This window comes from Falco naumanni, chromosome 3 (genome assembly GCF_017639655.2).
Source record: "Falco naumanni isolate bFalNau1 chromosome 3, bFalNau1.pat, whole genome shotgun sequence".
NCBI lineage: Eukaryota > Metazoa > Chordata > Aves > Falconiformes > Falconidae > Falco > Falco naumanni.
In genome coordinates this window covers 70,876,745-70,902,930 of record NC_054056.1, presented here as the reverse complement: position 1 = coordinate 70,902,930, position 26,186 = coordinate 70,876,745, and the positions used below count along the sequence as shown (strand labels likewise).

The window sequence follows — 26,186 nt, the reverse complement described above, 5'->3', positions numbered from 1 at the left end:
TAGAAGCCCAGAGTAGTGGAGCTGGTAGACATTATCCAGTGTGTAAGTTTCTGGCACCGTTTCTGTAATGCTAATACCTCAATTAATTTAGCCAAGTTACTAGCATTTATTTATAATGTCAACTCTCTTTCTAACAGGTACCACTCAACAATGTTGTGATACTATTAATCACCTGAAGCGCATAATCAAGCATAAAGCACCTTCTCTGAACAAGGAAGGAAAACGGCGAGTACCACGGTCAGCAATTTGCCATTTTTTTGCTTTTTTTTTTATTAAATATTGCAGTTTATTTAATGACATATGTAGTTCCATTAGACACTTGGGATTCTGAATGAGTCATTCATCCTGTGACTTGCTGATGCAGATCTCCTCATATGTCTGTTGAACCACTGTAAGGAAATGCTGAACATGATACTACAGGATCATGATGGTCATTCTTTATTCCAACATGGTGAGCTTGCTTTAGTTTAGCAAGGATAGGCAGAAAAGTGTATTTCCCTCGCAGCAGTGTTTGTCATAACGTTAGCACTGGGTGGAAAACTTGGAGCACTTGGAGGAAACTCCTCCAAAGTCTGTCTTACTGCTGTTGGCATTAGCAGAAGTAGGACAAGTTGCAGTAGGATGATCAGCAGTTAAAGAGGGGTAGTGAAAAAGGTGGGAGAAGAGACAATGGATTCAGTATCAGCTTGGATGAAGCTCTGAGTAACCTGGTCACATAGCTGACCCTGCTCTGAGCAGCAGGTTGAACTAGAGACCTCCTGAATTATCATGTGATCATAAAGAAACGGACAAGTGGCATCTCAATTAGCTCACTGATGCAGCATTTGGTAAGTTGGGAGACTAGATAATTAGGGATGGGGGAAAAACTGTGCAGGCTTACTTAAGCTTTAATCTCCATTTTTGTCTCTGAGTGTTACAAAGAGAAGGGAAGAGACTTGATCCTGATTTTTAAGTTGTTACCACAAGGCTATGCTCTGAGGATCCAAAGTAGAGTGAGGAGAAGGAAAAGCAGTGCAAGATGTGCTTGTAGAACAGCTCTTCCTTGTAGTGCAGATGGGTTGTGGTTAGATAGATAAAAGGACATTCATAATACTCGTGGAATGTTGGGTGTTTTTTTTTTCCAACTGGAAGACTTAAGATAATTGTTAATCCCTCATATTTTTGTGCAGAGGATTTCCAGCTACTAAGTCAGTGTGTCTTCTGGATGTTGTCATGTGGCTCTTAGTGCAGTGTGGACGACCTCAGACAGAGTGTCGACATAAAGCCATGGAGCTCTTCTATGAATTTGTACCTCTATTACCAGGTATTTTAAGTTACCATGCACTATTTTCTTTGCTGCTTTCTAAATACTGTGCATGCCTTCTCTCTGTTTTCTGTGCAAAGTATTAATCAAAGGAAAAATTATTTTTGAGGTAAATGTCTGTTCACTCGGTGCTGTTGAACAGGAACTGAGTAATTGCTCATATTGGAAGTCAAATACTCTGAGAACCTCAGGGTTTGTGGGATGTTTGTGGGCATAGAAGAGGGTTTTATTGCAAACTTACAGCTAGCCAGGAAGGAAAACTTACAGCCCCAGAACTGCTGTTGTATCCAGCTATGAATAATGCTGGCTGGAAGGTATTGGGAGTGTCTCACAAATTGGCCTTTTCCTTGTTGGGTAATTTAAGTAGTATGACAAAGGCTAGACCAGAACCAGTAGCTCCTCCACTAGAAGATCCAGTTTAAAACACAAAGTTTGGCTGTGTCCGTCTATTGCCTTTAATACCTTGCTAGTTTGAAAGGTGTTTTTCCTAGAGAATTTATATTCTTCTTTTGTTTGTATCAGGAAACAAGTCTCCATCTTCTTGGCTGGCTGATGTTCTAAAAAATAAAGATGTTTCTTTCCTCATTAACAAATTTGAAGGAGGTGGCAGCGATGGCAAAAGCCCATCTGGTATCCTTTATCAGCCAACTCTCCGTGGTATGCAGGAACCCTTCAGTTTACAAATTGTCATGCGGTGGATGGATACGTTCTTGGCAGCACTGGACTGCTACAATACATTCTTTGAGCTGCGAATGATCAAACCTCATGAAATACTGGGTGAGTGATTAACTGATGAATTATGTTCATACATGCCTGTTACACAAAGCCCATCCAAGATGAGTTCCTTACTTGGACTTTAAACTTCTTTCTTAAATGTAGAATTGATGAATTTTTCAAACTCTTCCAAAGGTTTCAGTGATAGTTTTTGCACTGGGATGTTGTTTTGATAAAGAAATACTTTGTTAATAGTGTATTTTAAAATGTATCCTTTTAGTCCTGGAAATACACCTTTACATTCCTGTCTGTCATCCACCACTTACCTGCAACTCTTTTACTCTATCTCATCTTCAAAAATTACACTGTACAGGTAATGTATTTCTGCTGAGGAGAGTGATAGTTTTTGTTTGGGGTTTTTCTTTTTTGCAACTGAAGAAGTCACCTTTTGACTTCAAACCTCATACATGTTACCTTTCTTCTGTTCCTGATGCTTCAGCTGCGTCAGGTCCACAAGCCTTGTATTTGAATTTTGATCAGGTGCATAGTAATACCTTGTGTAGCCATTGGATGTCTCAGTTTCTTTTAATTCTTCATGCGGGTCTAAATAAAATGCTTTTTATCACTGTTAGTACAGTTGCATAGTTACTTCATATATGAAGTCTTGTACAAGTTCCAGGTAATGTCTGTCAGTGTCATCTCCGTCTTGGTTTAAAACAATACTGTAAGATCATTGTTGGATGCAGTTAGCATAGGGCGTAATTATTCAAAAATAGGATTTTAAAATTTTTGTATATGAGCCTAAGTCATCATCATCATTAATAAGTGCTTGTAATGATCAGTAAGTAGAAAGCTGCCCTTCACTGCACAGAATGTTAGTATTTGGAACTGGCATAGGACTTTTAGGAAAACACTGATGTGACATGGTGGCTTTCTGATTGTTATCTCGGTTAGACTGTTTTCTTCCAAACAGAAAATAATATATTTAAAAGTTGAGAGCTGCCTTATCCTTTCAACTTAGTATGATTCTTCTTAGGTGTAAATGAAAGATCCTCGTTCTTGGAAGCTATGCAGTTCTTCCTTGAAACAATTGCTTTGCATGATATCTACGCAGCAGAGCAGTGCTTTGGTTGCAGTTCAAAAGGCAGCATGTTCAGCCCACAAGAGAGGGACATGTATAATTACAGCAAGTGTACCATTATAGTCCGAATCATGGAGTTTGTCACCATGATCCTGGAAACGTGCCAGCAGGATTTCTGGAAGGTAGGCACTGAAATCTGTAACAGATAAAAGGTACAGATTTTACACTTAAAGATTTGTGTTTTCATTGTGAGGTTAGTTCACTGTAGAACATAATCTTTAGTGATGTTTTAATTTAAGTTGATGACTAAGCATCGCAAACTGTTAGTCTTCACATGTAAATGAAAAGAATTGTATTGCACAGTTGAATTTTAGTGTGTGATCTAGTTTTGGTCAGAGGAATTATTTCTTGTATAATCCAGTTGTACGTTGATTGTGAGATTCCTGTGTGTTGACTGTGTTGTTTTGTGTGGAGGGCTTGTAGTGAGTATTTCCTGTATGATTCCTGATGGCCTTAAATGTGTAGAGGTGATAGCTGCTTGAAAGGCAGATTATGGCAATTCTTTCTTGATTTCAATATAGATATTCAGGTATCTCCATTTGCTTAGCTTTGATGCAAGATAAACTATTTAACTATATAAAGTGTAGTACTTATGAGTCTCTTAAGAAATTTGCAGTGCCAGCTTTAGTTCTCAGACTGTAATTTTCTCCTGTTCTCAGTAAGTCTCTAATAGCGTGCACAGAGGTGCACATCTGTATTTCAAGGTAGTTACAGGTGTATAAGTCTGAAGCAGGCCTGTGTGGACTTAAAAGATCTTATGTGCAGTTTGAGGTAGCGTATATCCTATGTATATTTTTATAGATACTTAATTTCTTTGTATTAGCACGATTGACAGTCATGACATTTCATAGAGAAGGAGAATGTTACGCAGTGAAGAATAATTAGTGTTCCATGTTTGGTTTCATTTTAGATAGAAGGGCTAATGATAAGTTATAAAGAATAAAATAGAGATATCTAAATTTAATTTTTTAATAAAGCTTTTATTTAATGTTTTATTCTTTCTAGCTACTTGAGAAGGAACTGCTTAATGCAAGCCTTGTAGAGCTTGTGGTGATGACAGTATGTGATCCATCACATGTAGGCTTTAACACAGCTGATGCGCAAGTCATGAAAAATCTCCCAGATATCTCAGTAAGACTCATGAAAGCTTTGATGAAATCTCCCTTTAAGGAATCTTTGAAACTGTGCATAAAAAGAACAATCACACCACAGAGGTAAGGGCTTTCTGGTTAGCATGAATCCAGAACAAATGCCATTCACCATGAAAAATGGGAAGAAAATAATGTTGTGTATGGTTGCACATGTTGCTCCCCACCAATGTAATGTTATTGCTTCTCTTTTCTCATTAGCCTTGAGGACCTTTGTTCTGTTGATCTGTTTAATTCAGGTGCACGTTTTGATCGAGTTAGGTTTACTGCTGTCCTTTCTGCCTGCAAGCAACTCCAGAAATCTGGCCTGCTTCATTCTGTTCTTCACAATCAGGTAATTGTTTATCCAGAAAATAATGGTGAATATTTATATACAATAAAGAGCTTTTCCTGTGTAAAAGGCCAGTATGAAATCAGAACAGATCAGATGAAGTTGTGTAAAATGAAATCAACGGTGAAGAGCTGGTGTTGAGAGGGATCAGAAATAAATGCTTTATGTTTATTCTACAAACGTGAGTAGCACAGTCTTGAGGTTTGAGCATTCTTCATAATTATGTCTGTCTTTCCAATTTCCAGGGCCTGGAAGCAACCAGAATCTACCTAAAACTTCCTTTTAGTGAGCTTCACAAGACTGAAAGCTCAAAAAATAAGTTTTTACTATCCTGTAAAGGGAGGCATTTTTCAACAATCTTTAAACAGAGAATAAATATGCAAAGTGATGAGGGAAAGGGAAACTACAAAAGGAATACCTTCTGGCTGATCAGAAGCAATATAGTGGGTATGAGTTGCAGGACAACAGAACAGAGAGCAGTTGGGGGGTGGGGATCTAGGTTATATTACTCAAATTCTTTCTACTAAGTTTCTGATTGTAGTAAATCTCTATTTTACTTTGGGCAATTGAAGGAAAGCAGGCTATGCAACAGCCACAAGGACTGAGAGAATTTGCCTACTGGTGAACAAAGCTATATTTAAGAAGTAACAAAATATTTCATTTCTGTGGCGTTTGGCATCCATCTTCTATGTCTAAACAAAAACTAGAGCTGTGATTGTAGGATGGTGATATTCAAGGAGCCGCATGGTTTACCTTTTGCAGTCCGCCTGTTTTGACCAAACGGTTGCTTTTATTGCTGTAATAATGGTGTTACCTGAAAAAAAAAAATTGAGACATGATCAGAACCTTTTGAAGATTTTCAAATTACTATTCATTTTCTGAACTTTGTATACAACAGGGTTGTCTCCTTTAAAAATCTGGTTCCTCAGTTGGAAAGGTGTCTTGGCATGGTATATTTGCATAGCTTTATATGAAAAAGACCTGGAGTTAAAGTGTTTTCATTAGCTATCCAGGTGGATTGGAAGGGTCTTTATGTTATTTTTTTCAGCTTATATTAATTGTCACTTGTTTGTTTGCTTATTTCCATAGGATAAAGAGCCTCATTTCTCAGTTGGCTCTAAGCTTCTCTCAGTTGTTTATAAAGGCATTGCACCTAGGGGTGAAAGGATATCTATTCCATCGTTAGACATCAGCAGTAAGCAATTAGCTGATGGACTCCTGCAGCTAGCCTTTGCTATTGATGACCAGGTAGGATATGGTTCTCCAGTTTTAATAATCATCATTTAATACGCATCAGCAATAGTCTTCTACCCATATTTTGGGTAGAAGGGGCTGATGTTTTATTTGTATTCCTGCAGAGGAGCTGTAGTGATTCTCTGGCTTGAGTGACAACTGTAGATAATAAGCATTTCACTATTCCGTTTGTGCTTTATTTTTGTGCTTTCTGGTAACATAAAACACTTTGGGATGGGACTTCAAAAAATTCATGTTGTTTTCTAAGAAATGAGGGAAATTGAACGTGCTTGAGATAACTTTGTGTCTATACCTTAATTTTCACAGTGTGAGGAGCTAGTAAGTCTGCTGTTGAACACAGTAGTGTTATCTGTGCCACTATGGGGAGCATCCCAGGAGAACCTGATCAGTTTCTCTCACGGACAGTATTTCTACAGCCTGTTCTCACAAACCATCAATCAACAGCTGCTGAAAAACCTGGATGTCATCATAGTCCCACTTATGGAATCATCTGTCAGCAATCCCCAAATGGTATTGGATGACTTTTTTTAAAAGGACAAAGTCAAATGGAAATGTTAGAAGTAACACTTATTGTTGTTACTGTAGGTGGATGTAGTATGTAGTGGGGGGAAAGTGTGCTTGGTTGCACTTTGGGGACAGCATTCCATTGATAAATACTTTTTTAAAATTTTATTTTATTTTTCATGGCCTACTGGTGCTACCTTCATGGTCTCTGGCAACCTGACGTAACTTTTTTTGTCTGTCATCTCATGTTAAACTGAACGGGAAGTGCTTACCTCTGAAATCTATGAATTTCAGACTTTTTTTGCATAGTACTTCAGATCAAGTGTGTCCTTTCAAAGCAAGTCTGGTTGTTCCCATTTACTGTGCATTGATTTTCATGGCAGGGTGGTTTCAGAGCATGTGGACTGGATTTTTTTTGAGGTAAAACTAAACTGGAAAATGAACTCCAACCACTAATGGGTGTTTAGTTCACAGGACTAGAGCAGAGCTAGATCAAAGTATTAAAAAGAATTGCATACACATATGCACACACAACCTTCCATGTGAAATAATTACAGGGTAGTTGTCATGGGGTCAGTCTCAACACCACTTGTTTTGCTTAACAGATTTTCTCCTGTTGGTCCACACTACTTACTAGTGTAGAGCTCACTGTCAGTTCCACAGAAGAAATGTGTGATAACTGAGAAGACTTCTTTCGGTGCTCCTGACAAACAGGAGGGTCAGAAAGACAGATCAAAAGTCCACTTCCCCTTTTGTTTAAAAAGATGTTCAGGAAAAGTGATCATCCTTTTAAAAATATTTGGACCTTCTTTAATACAAGATGTTATGCTTAAAGGTGTTGCTTCTAAGTAACGTTTTTATAACTGGAAGCATAATTTTTTGTGATTCCAGAAATTAATTTAATTGTAGAAGGATATATACTTCTTTCAAACAGCTGGTTCTTGTGATGACTTTGTAGTGTTTCCCATACAGAGGATGCCACAATAGATATACTTTTAAAAAAGTGTCTCTGATAAATGATAGGCTACTAATTTACACTGGCTACATGTGGCAATGGTGTTAAAAGTCTTCACTTCATGAATTTAATTAAGGTAAATAGGAAAATCGGTCATACTTGCGGACCATTTCCTATTGTCTGCAGTTCTTTGCCTGACTCTTTTTTTGAGCAATACATTATGGATGACATTTGATAAAATATCTCTTCTGTAGTTTTATGCATTTGTGATGTACAGGAAGAAAAAATGTTTATTTTGCTGTACCCATCCATATCTGGTGAAATCACAAGGTTGATAACATTAATCCAGTTTATTAGGTGGTTGCCAACTATTCAAAAGGAGAATGCAGAATTCAGGTTTGGAAGTCAGTGACCATTGGTTTTTGAAGAAAGGAGACTGAAGCATACTTAATTCATATCTAGTATGCTGTGGTTTATTTTTCTTTTTGAAATGCATGCAGATAAGTTAGCTTATGTGCTATTTCTCCTGTTCCTCAGCTTCACACTAAAATTTTCAAGTGTTCTGGATTGTCATTTATTTCTCCATATTCACACAAAAGGTATGGGAAGGAATTGCTGTGTTATACTCTGAATGAAACAGGTAAATTGGGTGGAAGTCTCTCTTTTTTTTTTGAAAAGTGTGTGCTTTTAATTTCTGCAGAAAGCTTTCCTCTCTATGAGATTTAAATCTAGCATTGCTACGTGATGCTTTTTTATGATTGCCCATACCAATAAAGAGATACTATCCTACTTTCATTTGGAATGCAAGAATCTACCTGTTGCTTTTTCTTCCAGGTTGGTAGCATTTTGAATGGCATGTTAGATCAGAGTTTTAGGGAGCGTGCTGTACGTAAGCAGCAAGGGATGAAACTGGTCACAGCTGTACTAAGAAACTGGGAGAAACTTGACAGCTGGTGGGCCAAAGATTCGGCTCCCGAGAGCAAGATGGCAGTCTTGACTCTGCTGGCAAAAGTTCTGCAGGTATGCATTGCTTTATAAAATCCAGGTAACTCTTCTAATTCTGTAGGACTTTTATCTTGTTTTAAATGCTATTTCATTCTAGTGTTTTATGTTTCGGGGCGGGGGAAGAAATTTGGAGAGTATCAGAATCTGATTTTGTTTCTATTTGCAAAGTACAAAAAATATTTGGATGGGCAGAAATTACTAGATTTTGCTCTTTACTTCCCCCTGCACTCCCCCCTCCTTTGTTTTGTTTTTTGGGTATTTTTTTTTAACTTTTGTCATGTTTTAGCTGCCTCCTCTCTGTTTAGAGAATTGCTACAAGTGCAGACAGTAAACCTTGAAACGGAGCAGCCTTTGATAACATTCTTTTATGTTGGCATCCAGAAAGTCATAATTGAGGAGTTCTACCCATATCGATATACTGCAGAAATACTTTTATTTCATAGACCTTTCATTTCTCTTGCATTGGGGTTTTGGTCTTTTTCTTTTTTCTTTCTCCATTTTGAAAACATGATATATCTCCTTTATCCTATTGGGATTTTTTAGGAACTTGTAAAAGTACCTGTACACAAATACACACAAAGATCACTTATTGAGAGGTTGGGTTTTTTTTATAAATAATTATTTTAAACTTGAATTGTTTTAAAGATACGTGTTAGGACACAGAATGGGAGCTGTATTGCTGTGTTAGCTGGCAGTGAAGTGACTAGTAGGAAATCTGGCTTTGAGAGGGAGCTTAATTTTTTTTTTTTTAACTGGAAAATATTCAACATTATGATTTTGCTTGTACTCTGTAGGAGCTTTTAGAATTCTTTTTTGTAGTCTTTTTAAAACCAAAATCACTGTATGTGCTTTCTGTTAATTCAATGAGGTTTTGGAAATAAACAATTCTATAGCTTATGGGGGGTTTTTATTGTTCATTAATACAATGATCTCTTTAACTACTTTGAAAAAAAAATTCTTAATGTTTTTATTTCTTCTGTCATTCCAGATTGACTCTTCAGTTTCTTTCAATACCAATCATGAAGCATTTACAGCTGTTTTTAATACCTATATTAGTCTACTTACTGATCAGAATTTAGGCTTAAATCTTAAGGTAAATTGTTCACTTCAATGGCTTCCCTGCTGTCCCCAGATTAGAATGTTAGCTGTTCATGAAATTCTGTTATTTGGATTAAATTTTACATTAATATGCCCATAACATGGACCACTTCTGGTTTTTAATCTCCTGTTCAACATCCTAAAAATTGTAAATCATCCTTTTTTGTTCTTCAGACAGAAGGCAGTGCCACAGATGTCATGTTTTGGTTTTAGGTGTTCTTTTTTTCCTGACCAGATGAAAGGCATGTAATTTTTAGGAAAAAAAATTACTGTCAGTTGCAAATTGTTTAGAATTCTAAAGTGTTCATTTGAGAAATGGCAGCTAATCAGGCTTTTAGCAAGGAGTGGCATTTCCTACAGACCAAATGGCAAACATGGGCCACGAGTTTAATGTCCGTGTCTGCAAGTACAAGACCGGTATTAATGGATTAACTGCTGTGTGTGGCTTGGTCAGGAGCGAGAGATAATGTACTGCATACTGAAAGTGGAAGATGCTGGAGCATAACGTTTGAATAGAAGATTAAAAATTTTGTACTTACGAAACAGCTTTGCACAGTTGCTGCTCTGCCAGCCTCTCTTTTGCTAGACAGTGCTTTGTACTTTCCTGTGCATTCAAAATAAATACAGTTTAGGATCTTACTTTAGCTGCCACACATTACATTAAATCACCGACTTGTGTGAGAATGGATGCTTGCTTAGAAGAACAATGAGGTCTTATTCATAGCTATGTCAGCCATGAGATATTAATTAGCTATTAACTTTCATTCAGCAGTGACCAAAGGTGTTTTCTGAACTAGCACCTGAAAGATGAGCTGCTACATAACTTACCTTTATCAGTGCACTGAGCCATTGAATCAGTAAGCACAGCCACTGTTGCTATTTTGTGGTCCTATTCAGCTTGCTTCATATTTAAGAGAGTAATCAGGTGTTTTTTAGTGTGAAACTGCATTATTATTATTTTTTTTCCTCCAGGGCCAAGCAGTGATAATTCTCCCGTTCTTCACTAATTTGACTGGAGAAAAACTTAATGACCTTAAGAATGCTCTTGATCAACTCGTAGCTTTCAATTTTCCCATGAGGTCTGATGAGTTTCCCAAAGGAACCTTGAGACACAGTAACTATGTAGACTGCACTAAGAAGGTCAGTGTTTTTAAGAAACATGTAAATAGAAGCCTAAGCGAACTATGTCTATAAACAGTGTTTCACAAGATCTGGAATTAAAGAGAGACCCCGAGTTCACACGAGGAAATCACCTTTTCTGGTTGTGAGTTATGTCTTTATCCAGAAGTTTAATGCAGAGATACACATTTGAACACATGCATCTGCTTCTGATCAGTATTGAAAAATAGTTACATAATTAGATTTATTTGATCCCATGTGGCTCCTTAGTTATGCATTACTTCTTTTTCAGTTTTTAGATGCATTAGAATTGTCTCAGAGTCCAGTGTTGTTGCAGTTGATGACAGAACTTCTTTGTAGGGACCACAGACATTTCATGGAGGACTTATTTCAATCCAGCTTCAAAAGAATTGCCAGAAGGTGAGTTTAGTCTATTGGATTTTGCACCTGTTCTCATTAAATAATGTGCTTCCTTTATTATGTTGTCCTTGTAATAATGATGGTTTACATTATAAAGTTTTACATCATGGTTTTAATTCAGTTTTTGGTTTTGTCTTCACATTTCTAAAATGTTTCTGAGGTATGAACAAGTGGCACCAATTTCCAGATAACACTTCCAATGCCTGGGCAAATTTTGTAAATTCTTCTGTAAATTAGCTTGTTCTGGCAGATTTCAGTTGAAGATAGTAATTGTTTGTGATACCTATATTTGCTATACCTGTATAACCATATGATCACTTAAGTTGATAGCACTTAAACTGACAGTGAATTACTTTGTTCAACCTCTTTGAAAATAGAACAGCATGTTTATATATTTGAATATTTCAAGGGTAGTAAATCATAGATGCAGACGTGCTCTTGTCCACAGGAGTCTTCAGTCTCTTCCAAACCAAACAGTCCGATGCATGATGGGCTATTAAGTAGTAACTGTTCTGGAGCATGTAGTTCCCTGGACAAAGTCATTTACCTTATGCCCAAATCCTTTTTTTGAAATTCTAACTTATATAAAATTATTCAGAATATCAGTTTGTGTACTAGTGGAACACTTGATAAGCCACAGAAAGACCTAATAACCGTGAAGTCTCCTTTTGTTCCTTCCTCTTTGCCTCCATCCTTCATGTGTACCACTTAAATATTATTTTTTTGGTTTTGATTGGTCAGTGAAAAGAAACTGAGAAAGCTAATGATTGCTTTTGGATTAAACTAACAAACATATACAAACAAGTTTACCATCTGTTGCAGAGTAAGAAACTGAGATTTTCTTTGGAGACCTCCACAATAAGTGGCAGTTCAACGGGATCTTGCATGTTGTGTAGGATGATAGCCCAAGAGGGTATGGATACAGACAATAAAAATTTTAAATGTCACAGGGGTTTGAGACATCATTGGAGTCTGGTAGAACAGTTTTCATCTTCAGATTTCTGGGTTTTTTAGGAGCACCACTGACAAACAAGTGATACTGTTGGACACCGTTCACAAAATGTTCCGGAGTGAAGAACTTCGTTCAAATACTACTCGTCAAGCATTTCTGGATCGCTCCCTTCTCACTCTTTTGTGGCACTGCAGCTTGGATGCACTGAGAGAATTCTTTGGCAAGATTATAGTACAGGCTATGGATACACTTAATTCCAGGTTTATAAAGGTATGAATTACTTTTTTTTGTTTGTTTGTTTTAGGGTTGGGGAAGGCCTAATAAAATTGGTGTTGGTATATACATTTTGCTTAACTCTGAAGGAAACACTAATTGAAACCATTTGCTTTCCAGTTTTCTGTATCTTGGAGCAGAAGTTTGTGCCAATTATATAGCTTATTACTGGGAAACTTTTCTTTATTCTTTATTCCTCAGCACTTCTTTTGAAGTTAGCATATGTTTGTGTATCTACTGTGTATAAAGATTGGAGCTGGAATGTTACCTATACATATATATATATAAAGGGATCTGAAGTTCTGTCAAAAGCAAACCCCCATTCTAACTTTGAAATATGAAGGCTGTATAAAATTGTAGCCTGTTACTGCGTTGTAGGGGAGAGATAATCAGCCTTCCTAATGAAAGCTTTTAAATTTGGGTGCCTTACCTTTATAGAAAGAAATAAATCTTCTAATCATTGCAAAGATCCCTCTGCAAGGGATTAAGAGGACAGATCTTCCTTTCTCTATTTATAGGCTATCCTCCAATTTAGAGTATAGTTACATGCAATGATTTTGTTGTCAGAGAAGGTCTTTGCTCTTGCCGTAGTTCTTTATTCCTATGGTTTTGTTGATGCAGCTGTTTAAAGGCAGCAGGACAAACAAGATGCTGAAATGATCCAAGTGTAGTGATAGTTATTTAAAATAAAATGCTAAAATGAAGACTTACATAGAGTCACCCCCACCATGTTTCAGCTGCTGTAAATGTTGGCACCAAAGTGAGGTGCATGAAGAAACTCATGAATGATACCCAGCATGGTGACAGGTAGAGGTGTCATGAGTCTGAGCCATTACTTGGTGTTTTGCTTATTTTACTCCAATATCACTATAATGATTTAGGCCAATTGTAGTTAAGACAACTCACCTAATAAAGAGCGGGTCAACATTGTTTTAATAACTGCATTACACAGGAACTCAGTATCTGTTAGTCTTTTATTATCAGCTCCTTTCTCTGTTTTAGAAGACAGAAGTAAGCTGAAGGTTGTTTAGTAGAAACTAGAGTAACTGTGGAGCTACTTAGGAAAGGCAGGATCCAGGAAATCTTTCTGAGATGTTGCTTTTTTGTTTCCAGTCCAATGAATATACTTTTGATACACAAGTTACCAAGAAAATGGGATATTACAAGCTGCTAGAAGTGATGTATGCACGACTTTCGAAAGAGGAAGTTTACTCCAAGGACTCTAAAATTAACCAAGCTTACCGTGGCTCCATAAGCGTAGAAGGAAATGAACTTACCAAGACACTAATAAAGTAAGACGATTATTTGTTTTACTTCTTTTTAACTTCTAATTAGGTTTTGGGCAAATACACTTTTTAAGTATGCTATCTAAAGCGGAAGATTAATTTGTTCAAGGATAAATGTAATCTGAATGTAGCTTTTGGTTTTAAATAAAAATGGAATTTGCACAATATTGAATTTGCATTGACAGGATGATTTCTAGCATAGACTACAATCCTATGTCAGAATAACTTTTGCCTCCTGTTTTTGCCTCTTTTTTTTTTCCTGTTTCTTAAGCTTGTGCTTTTATTTTTGCTTTTCAGTATGGTTCTTGGCGTTTAACTTGTGTTTTTACGATTTTGATTTCAGTATACTTACACTTTTATGCAGGGGTCCTCAAACTACAGCCCGCGGGCCGGATACGGGCCCCCAGGGTCCTCAATCCGGCCCCTGGTATTTACAGAACCCCCGCCCCCCCCACCCCCCCTCCCCGCCGGGGGTTGGGGGGGAAACCAAGCAGCTGCAGATGACTGCCTGCCACTTCATCAGTGCGCCGGCCCCCTGGTTAAAAAGTTTGAGGACCCCTGCTTTTATGTAAAGTATGGTTCTGTGTTGTAAGGTAGGCATCTATGTGATTGATGAGATGATGGGATTTCATTATACAGCAGCACACCCAGTAGGTATAATTTGGTTTAATCACCACTGCAGAGAGGAACAGAAGATTAATACTGAATATATATGCTAATTAATATAATTTAATTTATTTAATATTCTGAAAAAATATAAGATGCCTGAAATGCTCTTTTTTTTTTCTTTTTTTTTTTTTTTTACAATACTATTATGTCCTGTGAAGACTTTTAAAGAATTTCTTGGCTATGATTTGCAGAAGATCTGTAAATCTTTTTTTTGCAGATCTTTTACTATGGGCAAAAGACTTAAAAAAATTGCATCTAAACTGGTTTTCTCTGGCTAATCTATAGCATAGCTTAGTTTATATGTCCATTCATCTTTTCTTATTTACTTGGAAAGTACCATGAGAGAGATTTATGCATGCATTGAAACATATCTCTGTCTTATCTGAAAATGGCCTATCATTGTATTTTTGACATTAAGGACTGGTGTGTAAATGGTTGGGGAAGCTGGCTTTGTCATTGCAGAATGGTTCCATTTCAGCACAGTGTGCCTGCAGAGAACTTGAAGTCTGAAATGGTTTAATCTGATACTGCTGTAAAAAATAAAGATTTCTGGAAATTCTGTTGATTCACTGGTCTCTGACTGGGGCCTTTCCTGTGCTGCTTAAAAAAGAAAAGAATATTCTGATGGTGTTTTCTTGGCTGTTTCTATTTTAAGGTCATGCTATGATGCATTTACGGAAAACATGGCAGGAGAGAGTCAGCTGTTGGAGAAGAGGAGACAGTATCACTGTGCAGCATATAATTGTGCTATTGCTGTTATCAGTTGTGTCTTCACAGAAAGTAAATTTTATCAAGGCTTTCTTTTTACAGAAAAACCAGAAAAGGTGAGGTGTTGTTGCTTTTAGAAGGCTTTCAGAGCATGAGACGCAAAGTGATTTTACCTGATTGCAATAAATCAAAGAATCAAACCTGAATGACATGCAATTATATTAACAAAAAACCCAATGAGACAGTAGGTGTCATACATAGCTAACTTTCTTGCATCCTTCATGCAATTTGAGTTGCTGATGAAGGTTTTACTGTCTGTTTGGGAATGGGTGAAGTAATGATACATTTACCCTGTTTTCCTTCCACTCTCAATCAATTTTCTAAAATAGGAGAAAAAAATCTACCTATTATTTAAGTTCTCCAGTGCTTATACTTCAATATAAGTTCTCCAGAATATACTTCAATAAGGGATACATACTTTACCAAGCCCGTTGTCTGTACTGTGAATTCCTAAGTAGCTGAATAGCAATTTTTTTCTTGAAAGTATGGATCTAGAAAATATGGCATGTTTTCTCTTCTATGTTGTATGTTGATCTGTTGTTTTTTAGAAGAAATAAAATGAGTTCAGAGCAATTGTTATTGTGTGCTTAATTTTGCAGAACTTGCTGATTTTTGAAAATCTGATAGACCTGAACCGTCAGTATACATTTCCTGTAGAAATTGAGGTGAGTGGAATTTCTGGACTTCAGTGTTCCTAAGTGAAAAATGGATATGGCTTGGACAGCGGAGTCACTGTAGACCGGGTCAGTTCTCACATACAGAGAAAGAGGATTCTATGATGTATAAAAACTGGAGTACTCTTAATGTTTTAAAATACATTTTTCTAAGGGAAATCCAGACTTGAAATCTAGAACATACCTGCAGTGCACATAACTTTAATACACTTTTTTAGCACACTTTATTCTGGTAATAAACAGCTGTAGGAGCAAGTAATTTAGCTGCTGTTCTGTAGCATTTATTATAATAATTTACGACATAGGATTTCTCTTTATATTAAATAGTTTTGATGATGATTTGGCAATTCTGTAAATAAATAATTGTAAATAAACTGTAAATACAAGATTTGATTAACTTTTAAACTTCTCTTTCTTGCTGTTCAGGTGCCTTTGGAAAGGAAGAAGCGATACATTGCTATTAGAAAGGAGGCCAGGGATGCAGGGAACAGCAGTCAGGGTATGCAAGTCATTTATGACTGAAAAAAACCCAGCTTCTTACGTTCCATACAGTGTTCATTGATGTGTTGCTAATTGGCTTCTGCAGTAGCAGAACAAATAAAAACGTTCAGTGTACTTCATCTAACAAACAATTCCCACCCCACTCAAGTTTAAGTTGCCAGTAAAGGCTTGTTTCTTGTAATTACCTTGATTAATGGTCTATTCTTTTTCCTATTTAGATGAACCCAAGTATTTGGCTTCTGCCTCATACATGATGGATAGCAGTTTGAGTGAGGAAATGAGTCAGTTTGATTTTTCTACTGGAGTCCAAGGTTTTTCTCATAGCTCCCAAGAAGTTACAGCTAGCAGTGCTCTTTTCAGGAGAAAGGTAATTTAGTGCTGTGAAGAAGAGAAGTTTTATTTAGCAATTGCATATGTTTATTGGGGTTGAGAAAGAGAAATTTCTGGTCTCCTGTATTTGTTCTACTTGATTGAGAATAGGCTCCTCCAGAAGATGAGAGGACTTCAGCTGTGTTGATTGAGTGTTTTTCTTCTTCCCTCTCTCTACTGTCTACAGCTGGAGAAAATCAGTGCCCTACCTTGGGTTTCTAAAGCTGAGTAATGTGAGGGAAGTACAACCTGAGTTGTAAAAAGGTGGCTTGTAACTTTGTGTGCACTCAGGAGTATCCTGTGGTGGTTGTGTTTTGCTGTTAGGCACCTAGTTTCCTCGTTTCCCTCTTCTTTTAGTCTTTGAAGGCACTTGACCAACCTGGCTGTATCAAATCATGGAATAAGTCATCAAACACTTTATTATTTTTGTATCTCGGTTGTGGCACCTTGTATTTTAACTGTTGCTCTTGGAAGAACAGCATTTAATATCTTCAAAGAATTAAAATTGTGTTCCTTCTGCAATCAAGAGGTGTCTTACCAAAAGTAGTAGTGATAGTATAGGTATTTGTTATGAAACAACAAAAAAAGCTTGTTAAAGTGTTATAGACACCGAAGATAAAATCTGTCATAATAACTTAACATTGGTAAAGATACACTGTTTCCATGTTTTGGAGCAAGGAGGTGTTATAGCTGCAGTGAAGTTAATCAGAAACGTACTTTCTATATGCTTGGTGTAGTAATGTTGTAATTTCTAACTATGAACAATTTCCTGATGTACTCTGTGTAGCTGTGGTCACTAGTCGGTGTGAAACAACATAAAAATAGGTCTTTCCCCCTGTGGAAGGTGTTAATGCATTCTTTCAACTATGAAATGAAATAATTTCTGTAAAGTTCAGCTAATCCTTCCTGCTTCCAACAGCTGCCACATCTGGCGCGGCAGGTAGTGAAGTCAGAGCAACATGAAGTTGGCACAGTCAGAGTGAGATCTGTTGGCACAGAAAGTAAAAGATGTATACAGCTGGTACATATATTTGGGAGGTGTCTGAACAACGTATCTGATGTATTCCCTGTTGCACATACTAAGCATATAGTAAAATCTGTGAACACAGATAAGATCAGAACGACTCGTGACATTGTCATGATTTAAAAGAAAATACAGTATTGTTACTAATCATAGTAACACTTTTTTTCAGGAGCCCACAGAATACATGGTTTTAAATGATGAGGTGGAACTGGAAATGGACGAATTCAACCAACATGAATGTATGACTTCTATGACCACTCTGATTAAACATATGCAGAGGAACCAGATCACACCCAAAGTGGAGGAGGCCAGTATTAACCAAAACGTTGGCATTTTTTCACTGATTATACCACAAAAAAGGGAGTCATGATTGAATCCCTTCATTTATTGATTTTCTTGGCTATATTATAATGAGACCTGTGTGGCTCAAGCTTAGGGCTTTTTGGCTTGGTAAGCCTGTTTGATCCAAAAAGTGAGTTGATTTTTGCTCATCTCTTTTAAATTTCAGGGGACAGTTCCAGTAGATCTTCCTCTTTGGATGAAATTTCTGCATGGCAAATTAGGAAACCCATCAGTACCCCTAAATATTCGCCTCTTCATAGCAAAACTTATTGTTAATACTGAGGATGTGAGTAAGTTTTTTTGTTATCTTTTTTCTGTGTATGTTAACAGGTTATATTATAATATCAGCTATGTAACTCTTGCAGGGTAAAATACTTCATCAACTGAGACTTTTGGGGCATTCAGATTGAGTAGTTTGTCACGATAAAAGGGAGCGCATTCATGGCCCAAAATTCCAGATAGTGCCAGTATTTTGAATGTAATATTATTACTTCTTCTCCCAAACTCTACTGTAAGTAGAGGGTGTCCACAATGTGAGTCTTCTGTAAACTATAAGTAATTGATTCATTGATACAGGGTAAGAGGCATGGTTGATTATATTTGCCTTTTGGGAGGAGCAAATGTAATGTTTTTTTTCGAATGGTCACAGATAACTTATGGAAAACCTTTGATTTAAATCAAGTTCTAGTTGCAGAAAGATACCTAAGATAGCATAATGGATCTTTGCCTGAGAAGAAACGTTTTCTAACTCATCCTTCAGTCAAGTGTTTTCATCCTATTTTTTGCAGTGATTCTAGAGTATAATGTTTCTGTCCAAAATACTCCAAATACAAACCCGCTGAATACCAGAATTAATTGAAGAAACTTTACACCCACTTAATGCTACCTTCTTAGTAAAGCTGTCTGAAATGGAAGGGTAGAAGAGTGGCATACTCTTCCAAATCCTTTAGGGACAGATTTTCTGCATGAGAGCCATATTATGTGGGCCCTAGTGAAATAATTAACTTTATGTGAATACTTGGTTAAAAGTTTCTAAGTAGAAGTGAGGAATGTAGTTATGGATACTTTTTATTTTAAAGTTATTTTAAGATTGTTGTGGTTGTTGCTTCAGAGGTTAAGCAAAGTGATAAGAGATTGATTTAGAAGTCTTACCTGTAATTATTATTGAAGAACAGGTTATTGAATAGTTGGATAATTTGTGCTTGATCACAGATTCTGCTGTTTTTCATAGGTTTTCCGACCTTATGCAAAGCAGTGGCTTGGTCCATTGCTGCAGCTTGTTGTTTCTGGAAATAATGGAGGTGAAGGGATTCATTACATGGTAGTGGAAATAGTAGTTACTATACTTTCCTGGACTACAGTAGCCACTCCCAAAGTAAGAAAATGTGAAATGCATTTGTTTTATTATTGTGAGTATTTGGTAAGGAATGAGTGAGTTTGTTATTATGCACTTACAATAGTTTTCTACATCAGTCCACTCTTTTTTTTTTTTTTTTTTTTTAGGTATTAACTTCAAAAATAGCTTATTTACTTGCTTGCTTTCATAAAACAGTGTATATATTCACGTTGGAGTCACTGTTTATTTTTGTTCCTATTGATTGTAGGGGAGTATTAAGGATGAGATTTTAGCTAACAGATTGCTTGAATTCTTGATGAAGAATGCCTTTCACCAAAAAAGAGCTGTGTTCAGACACAATCTGGAAATCATAAAGACAGTTATAGAGTGTTGGAAGAACTGTCTCTCTATACCTTACAGGTAAGCATTTGGACAATTGCTTTCTTTTATCAATATTTCAGGAATATAAGTGAACATTGTCAAAGGAGATGAAAAGGCAAATTCAGCTGCGTTAGTAAACTTTTTGTCCGTGTTGTAAACCCTTCTGTCTGAAGTAGAACTTCAGAACTGAACTCTCTCAAAAACCTAAATTTGTGAAACAAGGAGACAGAAAAAACATGCAGAAGATTGCAACAGCAAAAGCAGGAGTAATTTCTGCAAAGATGTACATTTTATTTGAAATTTTGGGTATTATCACTGAATATTGGTGCACTCTTGCTAAGACTTATGCGATCTGCTGTGCTCCTGAACTTGTTGCAGAGAACTTGTGTAGGCTTACAATGTCTTTTGTTGTTGTTTGGTTTGGTTTGTTTCTTCTTTGATGCTAAATACCTTCTGAATATATGCTGTCTATTGGTTTTGGTGGGAGTATATATGCATATATACATACTTTCTGCTGGTTTTGGTGGAGTTGTATGTATGTATATACACAGAGAGTAAGTGATTTATGGTATGTATATTTTGGGGTTTCATGTTTATCATTACTTTTATGTTTTTCTCCAACAGTTTAATATTTGAAAAGTTTTCTAGTGGAGACCCTGATACAAAGGACAATTCAGTGGGAATTCAGCTGCTGGGGATTGTTCTTGCTAACAATTTACCTCCTTTTGACCCAAAGTGTGAAATAGATCGTGTCAGGTGAGAAATGCAGCTTTTTGATGAATTATTTTGATCAAAGCTTAAGAGAGCAAGTCTAAGTTGTCAGCATGAAGTATGGGGGCTGGATTGTTTATCCTGTCATCCCTTTGCTATTGTCCGTTAGGTGGTCCGCATTTGGCAGCTAGAAAAGCATTACATACTTATTTTGGAAAATATCTAGAAGGATGTAAGCTTTTTTACAGTGGGCCCCACAGTTGAAGTTTCATGGGAATTATCAGAGTCAGGAATTGCCAAAGCAGGGATTTGAGACACTGCAGGTGGAAAAATCCATGTTTTGCTGTATTCAGATCTTCTAAAAGCAGTCACTGTTCCCCTAGGCAGCTCAGGTGAGTTTTTTGTTTCAGTTTAAAACTGGATGCTGGAGTAGTGGCTTACAGCAGATCTACCTTTTGTGTTAGGTATTTTCAGGCTTTGACCAGCAACATGGGCTTATTAAAGTATAAAGAAGTTTATGCAGCAGCAGCAGAAGTGTTGGGACTTGCTCTTCAATATATTTCTGAGAAAGAAAATGTAAGTGAACTGTATTGTGTGTTTGACCATTCCTGTCTTAATTCTGTGTACATCTTTTATACAACTACTCAATTCATCTCCAAAAATGAATGTATTTGAAACCCAACAGTCTTTGTCCAACAGATCGAGTTAAGGTTTACACTGTTGACTCAAGAGGAAAAGAATGTGAGGGCAAGCTAAGTGCAGAGTTTTTGCCCTGCTCTTATGGGGCTGACAGCGAATGGTCCCTTTCTGAGGCTTTGTTCAGCCTTTGCCAGCCAGCAACACTGGCATGGTACACTTAAAGTTGGGTTTGTTAGGGTTTTTTTTAAGAAAAAAAAAATTTGTGAGCTGGGAGGCTTGGGACTACCTTCTGAATATCTGTATCTGAGAATGTTTAATAATTTGCAAGTTTTGATGTAAAATTTAAAGGTATTGTGTTTAATTCTGAATCTGGTTAATTTCTAGTTAGTGGATAAGGTGTATGCAAAACTGTTATTCACCAAGTCCTACAGTACTAGAACTAGGGGGCAGTGCTTGAAAATCACAGAAATCAATTTGAAACAGGTGCTAGAAGTACTTCTTTACAGAACAGTTAGTGAACTTCTGGGATGTGTTGCCAGAAGAGGTTCTAGGGGTAAGTAGCAACAACAGGTTCAAGGAGAAATTAGGCGAATTCATGCACCAAAAAGATAATCCATGAACAGGTTCTAACAGCAATAAACAATGTACATTCTAAGATCCCTAATGTAATGATGAATGCATGTTGGGTTGTATGAGAGAAGAGGAAGACAAAGTGCAGCCAGGCTCATGCTCCCCCTAAATACCATTCTGCAGCTGCCATTGGAGACAAACACACCAAGGTGTTGGCTAGGTGGATTGGTAGTCTGACCTTGTAGGTTATTCTTACTTCTCTCCCTACTATTCTTAATACTTTTCCCCACTCAATTGCATTCTGGTTGTTCTTTCAGTTTGTAGAGTACATTTCGTAAATTGAATTCCTGCAGTCTTTCACAGTCTTCCAAATTGTACTATAAGCAGTACTTAGAATAAATGAGCAAAGATGGTGCAAATATTTTATCTATACAAGGCTTATTTCCTTCACATAAAATAAAAGTTACTGATTATTTTCCACCTTTTCACTAAAAATGTCTTATTTTTTTACATTCGTTAATTGGAAATCTGCTATACTGAATGAGAAGCTACTTGTTATTTATTTAAGCATACTAAGAAACTTGTATTTCAAAATTAAGGCATTGGTTCCAAACCGATCAGAGGAAGCTCACAAATGTATCGTTTATGCAGTCAATCGTGTTTCAGCCAGGCACAGCTGAGTAGCAGCCATGAAGCACTGTAAATGTCAAGATGAGGCAGGTGGGTCTTACCTAGTGAAATGCACTAGATTCAAACAGTACAGCAGCAGAACCATGTGTCATTGAGGTCATTATGAGGTTTGTGGCTGTCTTTATCTTACTGTCTTTCTCCTTTTCAGGTACTTGAAGATCCGGTTTATGACTGTGTCATAAGACAATTAAAACATCATCAGAACACGCAACAGGATAAGTTTATTCAATGCTTGAATAAAGTTGTTAAGAATTTTCCACCTCTTGCTGACAGGTATGTCATGATTTACATGGTAAGTTCATTGTAGATCTAGAGGAATAATAGAAAATAACTTGGGTTTTTTTGTGGGCTTCTGGTTCTGTTAAGGTTTATGAACGCAGTATTCTTTTTGATACCCAAACTTCATGGTGTGATGAAAACCTACTGTCTGGAAGTAATAATGTGCCAGGCGGAAGAAGTACCTGATCTCCACTTGCAATTAAAGAGCAAAGACTTTATCCAGATCATGAAGCATAGGTGAGTGGTTATGTAATTACAAATGTGGATGCACAGTCTAAATTTCTTGATAACTTTTTCTGTGCTGGCCGCAATATTTTTACATTCAGAAGCATTTATAATTCAGGTTCACTTTTTGGTCACTGCTTTCATAATTTTAGCTAATGGAATCTGGGAGTTAAGTATTGATACGGTTAGCTCACTGTGAAAAACAAAAAAGCCCCTTAACAGCAGTAAGCTGTAACACCACTGGGATGTGAATTTCTGTAGTATGTATTACTTTAGTTATATTTTTAGATTGAACTCAAAAGTATTTACCTAAAGCCCTTTATACAAAAGCAAATATTATTGCTAAAACCTGCCTGAACTGATCTTCTGGTTCTGCATGTAGCAGTGAAAAGCAATGTAACTATTCTTTTTTTCCCCCTCTCTTTTCAGGGATGATGAAAGGCAAAGGGTTTGTTTGGATATAGTGTACAAGATGCTGCCTAAACTAAAACCACTAGAACTTAAAGAACTTCTTCCTGGGGTGACAGGGTTCATCTCTCTCCCTTCTGTTGTATGTCGGCAGCGCATGTATGATATTCTGATGTGGATTTATGATAATTACAGGTGTGTATTCACTGCAGGTGTTGTCTTTCAGTGGTTTGTCACAGGCAGAGTGAAAGTGCTTGTAACAGCATCTTCCGACTTCTTGTCCCTCAGTGTGGGATTTTTCCACTTTCAGAAGAATAGATCTTCTAGTTTGCCTAAGTAACTTTGCCGTTTGGTGGCAATTTTATCACTTCCACTAAGGGACAAAGACTTAGACCTGAACTTTAGTTCAGAACTGGGGTGTTGCATCACCACCACATGATGGCATAAGAGGTCTTAGCTCTGATGCGCCCACTTTTTTTCTTGTTGCTGGAATTTGTAACTAACAGGAATTGTACATTTAAGAAGTTTGCTTGTAGGTAGCAGGTATATTAAGGCACTTTGGCATGATCTGGAACCCTTCAAAATGCTTCAGTCAGTAAAAAGATGGGGTTTGTGTTTGACCCCTTAGAGTAGGGAACAGGCCTGTATTCAGTTTAATGAGTTGCTGTCGAATTGTCTTAACATAGTTGGGTGCTATTAAGAGCTTTTTTCCCAAGATGACTTAACTACTTGAATGATTATTGTGAGGAAAAAGTAAAGTCAATTTCTAGTCCAGTGTCACTTGAGAGAAACTTAATTCTCTGTCTTTTTTTCTCAGTTTTAACCTTGTAAGCTCAGAGTTACTTTTGTGTAGCCTTCATAATAACTACCTAATATGTATTACTTAAGTTTCTGATTTTTTTTTCTGAGTTGTGGAAACAGCAGACGTTTTTGGCAATGAAGACATCATATTATCAAAAAAATGCAGTGTTGTCATGCCAAGTTGAGATTTTTATGAGAAGGGCATGTTCTTCCTTTTCTCCCACCGTCCTCATCCTCTTATTTTACTACGGGTTGTTTGAGAGAAGTTATTGAGAGACATTTTTTTTCTACTGTCAGTGATCCAGAAAGCCAAGCAGATGGTGATTCTCAGGAAATACTCAAACTGGCAAAAGAAATGCTGCTTCAAGGATTAATTGATGAGAATGCTGAACTGCAGTGAGTAAATGGTGGTGTGATGACTGAAGTAACAAATCCCTAAATTACTCTTCCCTTATTTATAACAGAAGAGTTGATCCTTGGAGGGTTTTTTTATTATTTTAATGTAAAAGAGAAACAGTGAGATAACATTATTCCCTTTTCTTCCAGTAAGTTAATTTATAAAATTGTGTCCCATAGTTTTACAGCAAATTTAAGTGAAGCACAGAGCTTTTGAACAAACTTCCAAGCCATGGAGAAATTATTTCAGTATATTAAAGTTAATTCTGCATTAATGTTCTAGAGTTTTTGAACAAGAAAGCCCTCACTATACACAAACACACAGAAGTAGATGATTAAATGTTTGAGGTTGGTGGTTGTTTTTTAGTTTTTTGGTGAAGCAAAAGATAGATTTCTGCTTATTTACCCATAGCACTTCTCAAGAGGAAAACAGCTCAACAGAAATAATTTTTTTAGAGTTAACCTTTAATATCAGTTGAATGGCAACAAGCATGGTAGGTGAATGAGGAATGGGTTATAATTCAATGGAAGATCCATGGCATGAAAGGGTTAGTTGAAGGTTTTATAATCTTATTGTGTTTTTATTTTTTTAAACTTGACTCTTTTGATAGTGTTGTGTTTCCTGTTTGCAGATAATAACTTTATTTCTTGCCTTTACAGATTAATTGTTAGGAATTTTTGGAGTGATGAGACAAGGTTACCCACAAATACTCTTGATCGCATGCTGTCCTTGTTAAATTCTTTCTATTCCACCAAGATTGAAACACAGTACTTGAGTCTCATCACAAATTTTCTGCTTGAAATGACTAGCAAGAGCCCGGATTATTCCAGAAAAATATTTGAGCATCCACTGTCTGAATGCAAATTTCAGGTGAATTGTAATATGTTATCCTGTGTGCAACCGTGTAACAAATTCTATTCCTTCATGTAGTTACCACTTGGACAAGAATGGCATAGTGAAGGAGGTTTTTGAAAGCGTGTTTTGTGCTCCATAGTGAACAGCTGTTATGGGTAATGCACAGTATCAGAAGTTTGACGATTTTTGGGGGGCAATAATTTTGTTTTCTTTTCAAAACCTGAAAGATTTAATTAAACTAGTTATATATACGAAGTATACCTGATGTGTAGAGTACTGAAATACCTAAAAAAAGAGAAGCACCATAAGCTGAAGATAAGTTGTGAAGAAACAGAAATACTGGTGCAAGAGCTGTAGATCAGTCCTCAGCTGACCAGCCCAAATTAGTGAGCTTTTTTGCTGAGCTTTGGGGAACTTCTGTGTGTTTGATTTTGGGGTTTTTTTTGTAGTCAAGTTCTGCCCCTGTACCTGGAATGATGCTTTAAGTTCTGTATTTTAATTTCTGCTATCCTGTCTCAAGGAAGGAAGACAAAAAGCCTCCATTCCTACTGTTCTTACTAGAATCTTTTTGTGTTCATAGGACTTCGTAATTGATTCCAGCTGGCGTTATCGAAGTACCGTGCTCACACCTATGTTTGTGGGGACTCAAGCTTCTCAGAGTATCCACAGGAATTTATCACAAGAAAGATCCCTTTCTGCTTCTGGGCCAGTTGGTGGTCGAGTGAGGGCTACCCAACAGCAATATGAATTTACACCTACACAGCATGTCAGTAAGTCCAGACCAGTGTCTACTGAAACTTTTTAGTTTGCAATAGGAATGATTTCATTACTGGTGCGTATGAATTTTTAACGTAAAAGTGTAAATGCATTTAATATTTTGCTTTCAAGGGCTTTTTTTTTGTGTTATGAAGAAAAAACATTCAGTCTCTTATGAAGAAAAAAATATATATTAGTCTCCTATGTATTTAAGTTCTGTCTAATTTAAAAGAAGTTTGTTTCTTACCTAACAGCTTGAAATCTGTTCTGCCCATAAACACTGGGAAT

General features: G+C 36.8%; 1 protein-coding gene across 1 annotated transcript in view; it reads left to right on the top strand.

Annotated features, from left to right (window-relative positions):
* Positions 1-26,186, top strand: part of PRKDC (protein kinase, DNA-activated, catalytic subunit) — an 81,871-nt gene that overhangs the window by 23,391 nt on the left and 32,294 nt on the right. The window contains exons 29-58 of the mRNA XM_040585890.1: positions 138-237; positions 1,170-1,303; positions 1,826-2,080; positions 3,054-3,280; positions 4,164-4,372; positions 4,508-4,640; positions 5,727-5,885; positions 6,198-6,401; positions 8,185-8,370; positions 9,344-9,448; positions 10,426-10,593; positions 10,865-10,992; positions 12,007-12,214; positions 13,331-13,509; positions 14,828-14,996; positions 15,540-15,605; positions 16,041-16,113; positions 16,334-16,482; positions 17,678-17,815; positions 18,017-18,136; positions 19,082-19,225; positions 19,455-19,606; positions 20,192-20,323; positions 20,743-20,854; positions 22,326-22,450; positions 22,544-22,693; positions 23,111-23,284; positions 24,188-24,286; positions 24,947-25,157; positions 25,723-25,912. Coding sequence (XP_040441824.1) covers positions 138-237; positions 1,170-1,303; positions 1,826-2,080; positions 3,054-3,280; positions 4,164-4,372; positions 4,508-4,640; positions 5,727-5,885; positions 6,198-6,401; positions 8,185-8,370; positions 9,344-9,448; positions 10,426-10,593; positions 10,865-10,992; positions 12,007-12,214; positions 13,331-13,509; positions 14,828-14,996; positions 15,540-15,605; positions 16,041-16,113; positions 16,334-16,482; positions 17,678-17,815; positions 18,017-18,136; positions 19,082-19,225; positions 19,455-19,606; positions 20,192-20,323; positions 20,743-20,854; positions 22,326-22,450; positions 22,544-22,693; positions 23,111-23,284; positions 24,188-24,286; positions 24,947-25,157; positions 25,723-25,912 — 4,599 coding nt within the window. The remainder of the gene's footprint in view (positions 1-137; positions 238-1,169; positions 1,304-1,825; positions 2,081-3,053; positions 3,281-4,163; positions 4,373-4,507; positions 4,641-5,726; positions 5,886-6,197; positions 6,402-8,184; positions 8,371-9,343; positions 9,449-10,425; positions 10,594-10,864; positions 10,993-12,006; positions 12,215-13,330; positions 13,510-14,827; positions 14,997-15,539; positions 15,606-16,040; positions 16,114-16,333; positions 16,483-17,677; positions 17,816-18,016; positions 18,137-19,081; positions 19,226-19,454; positions 19,607-20,191; positions 20,324-20,742; positions 20,855-22,325; positions 22,451-22,543; positions 22,694-23,110; positions 23,285-24,187; positions 24,287-24,946; positions 25,158-25,722; positions 25,913-26,186) is intronic.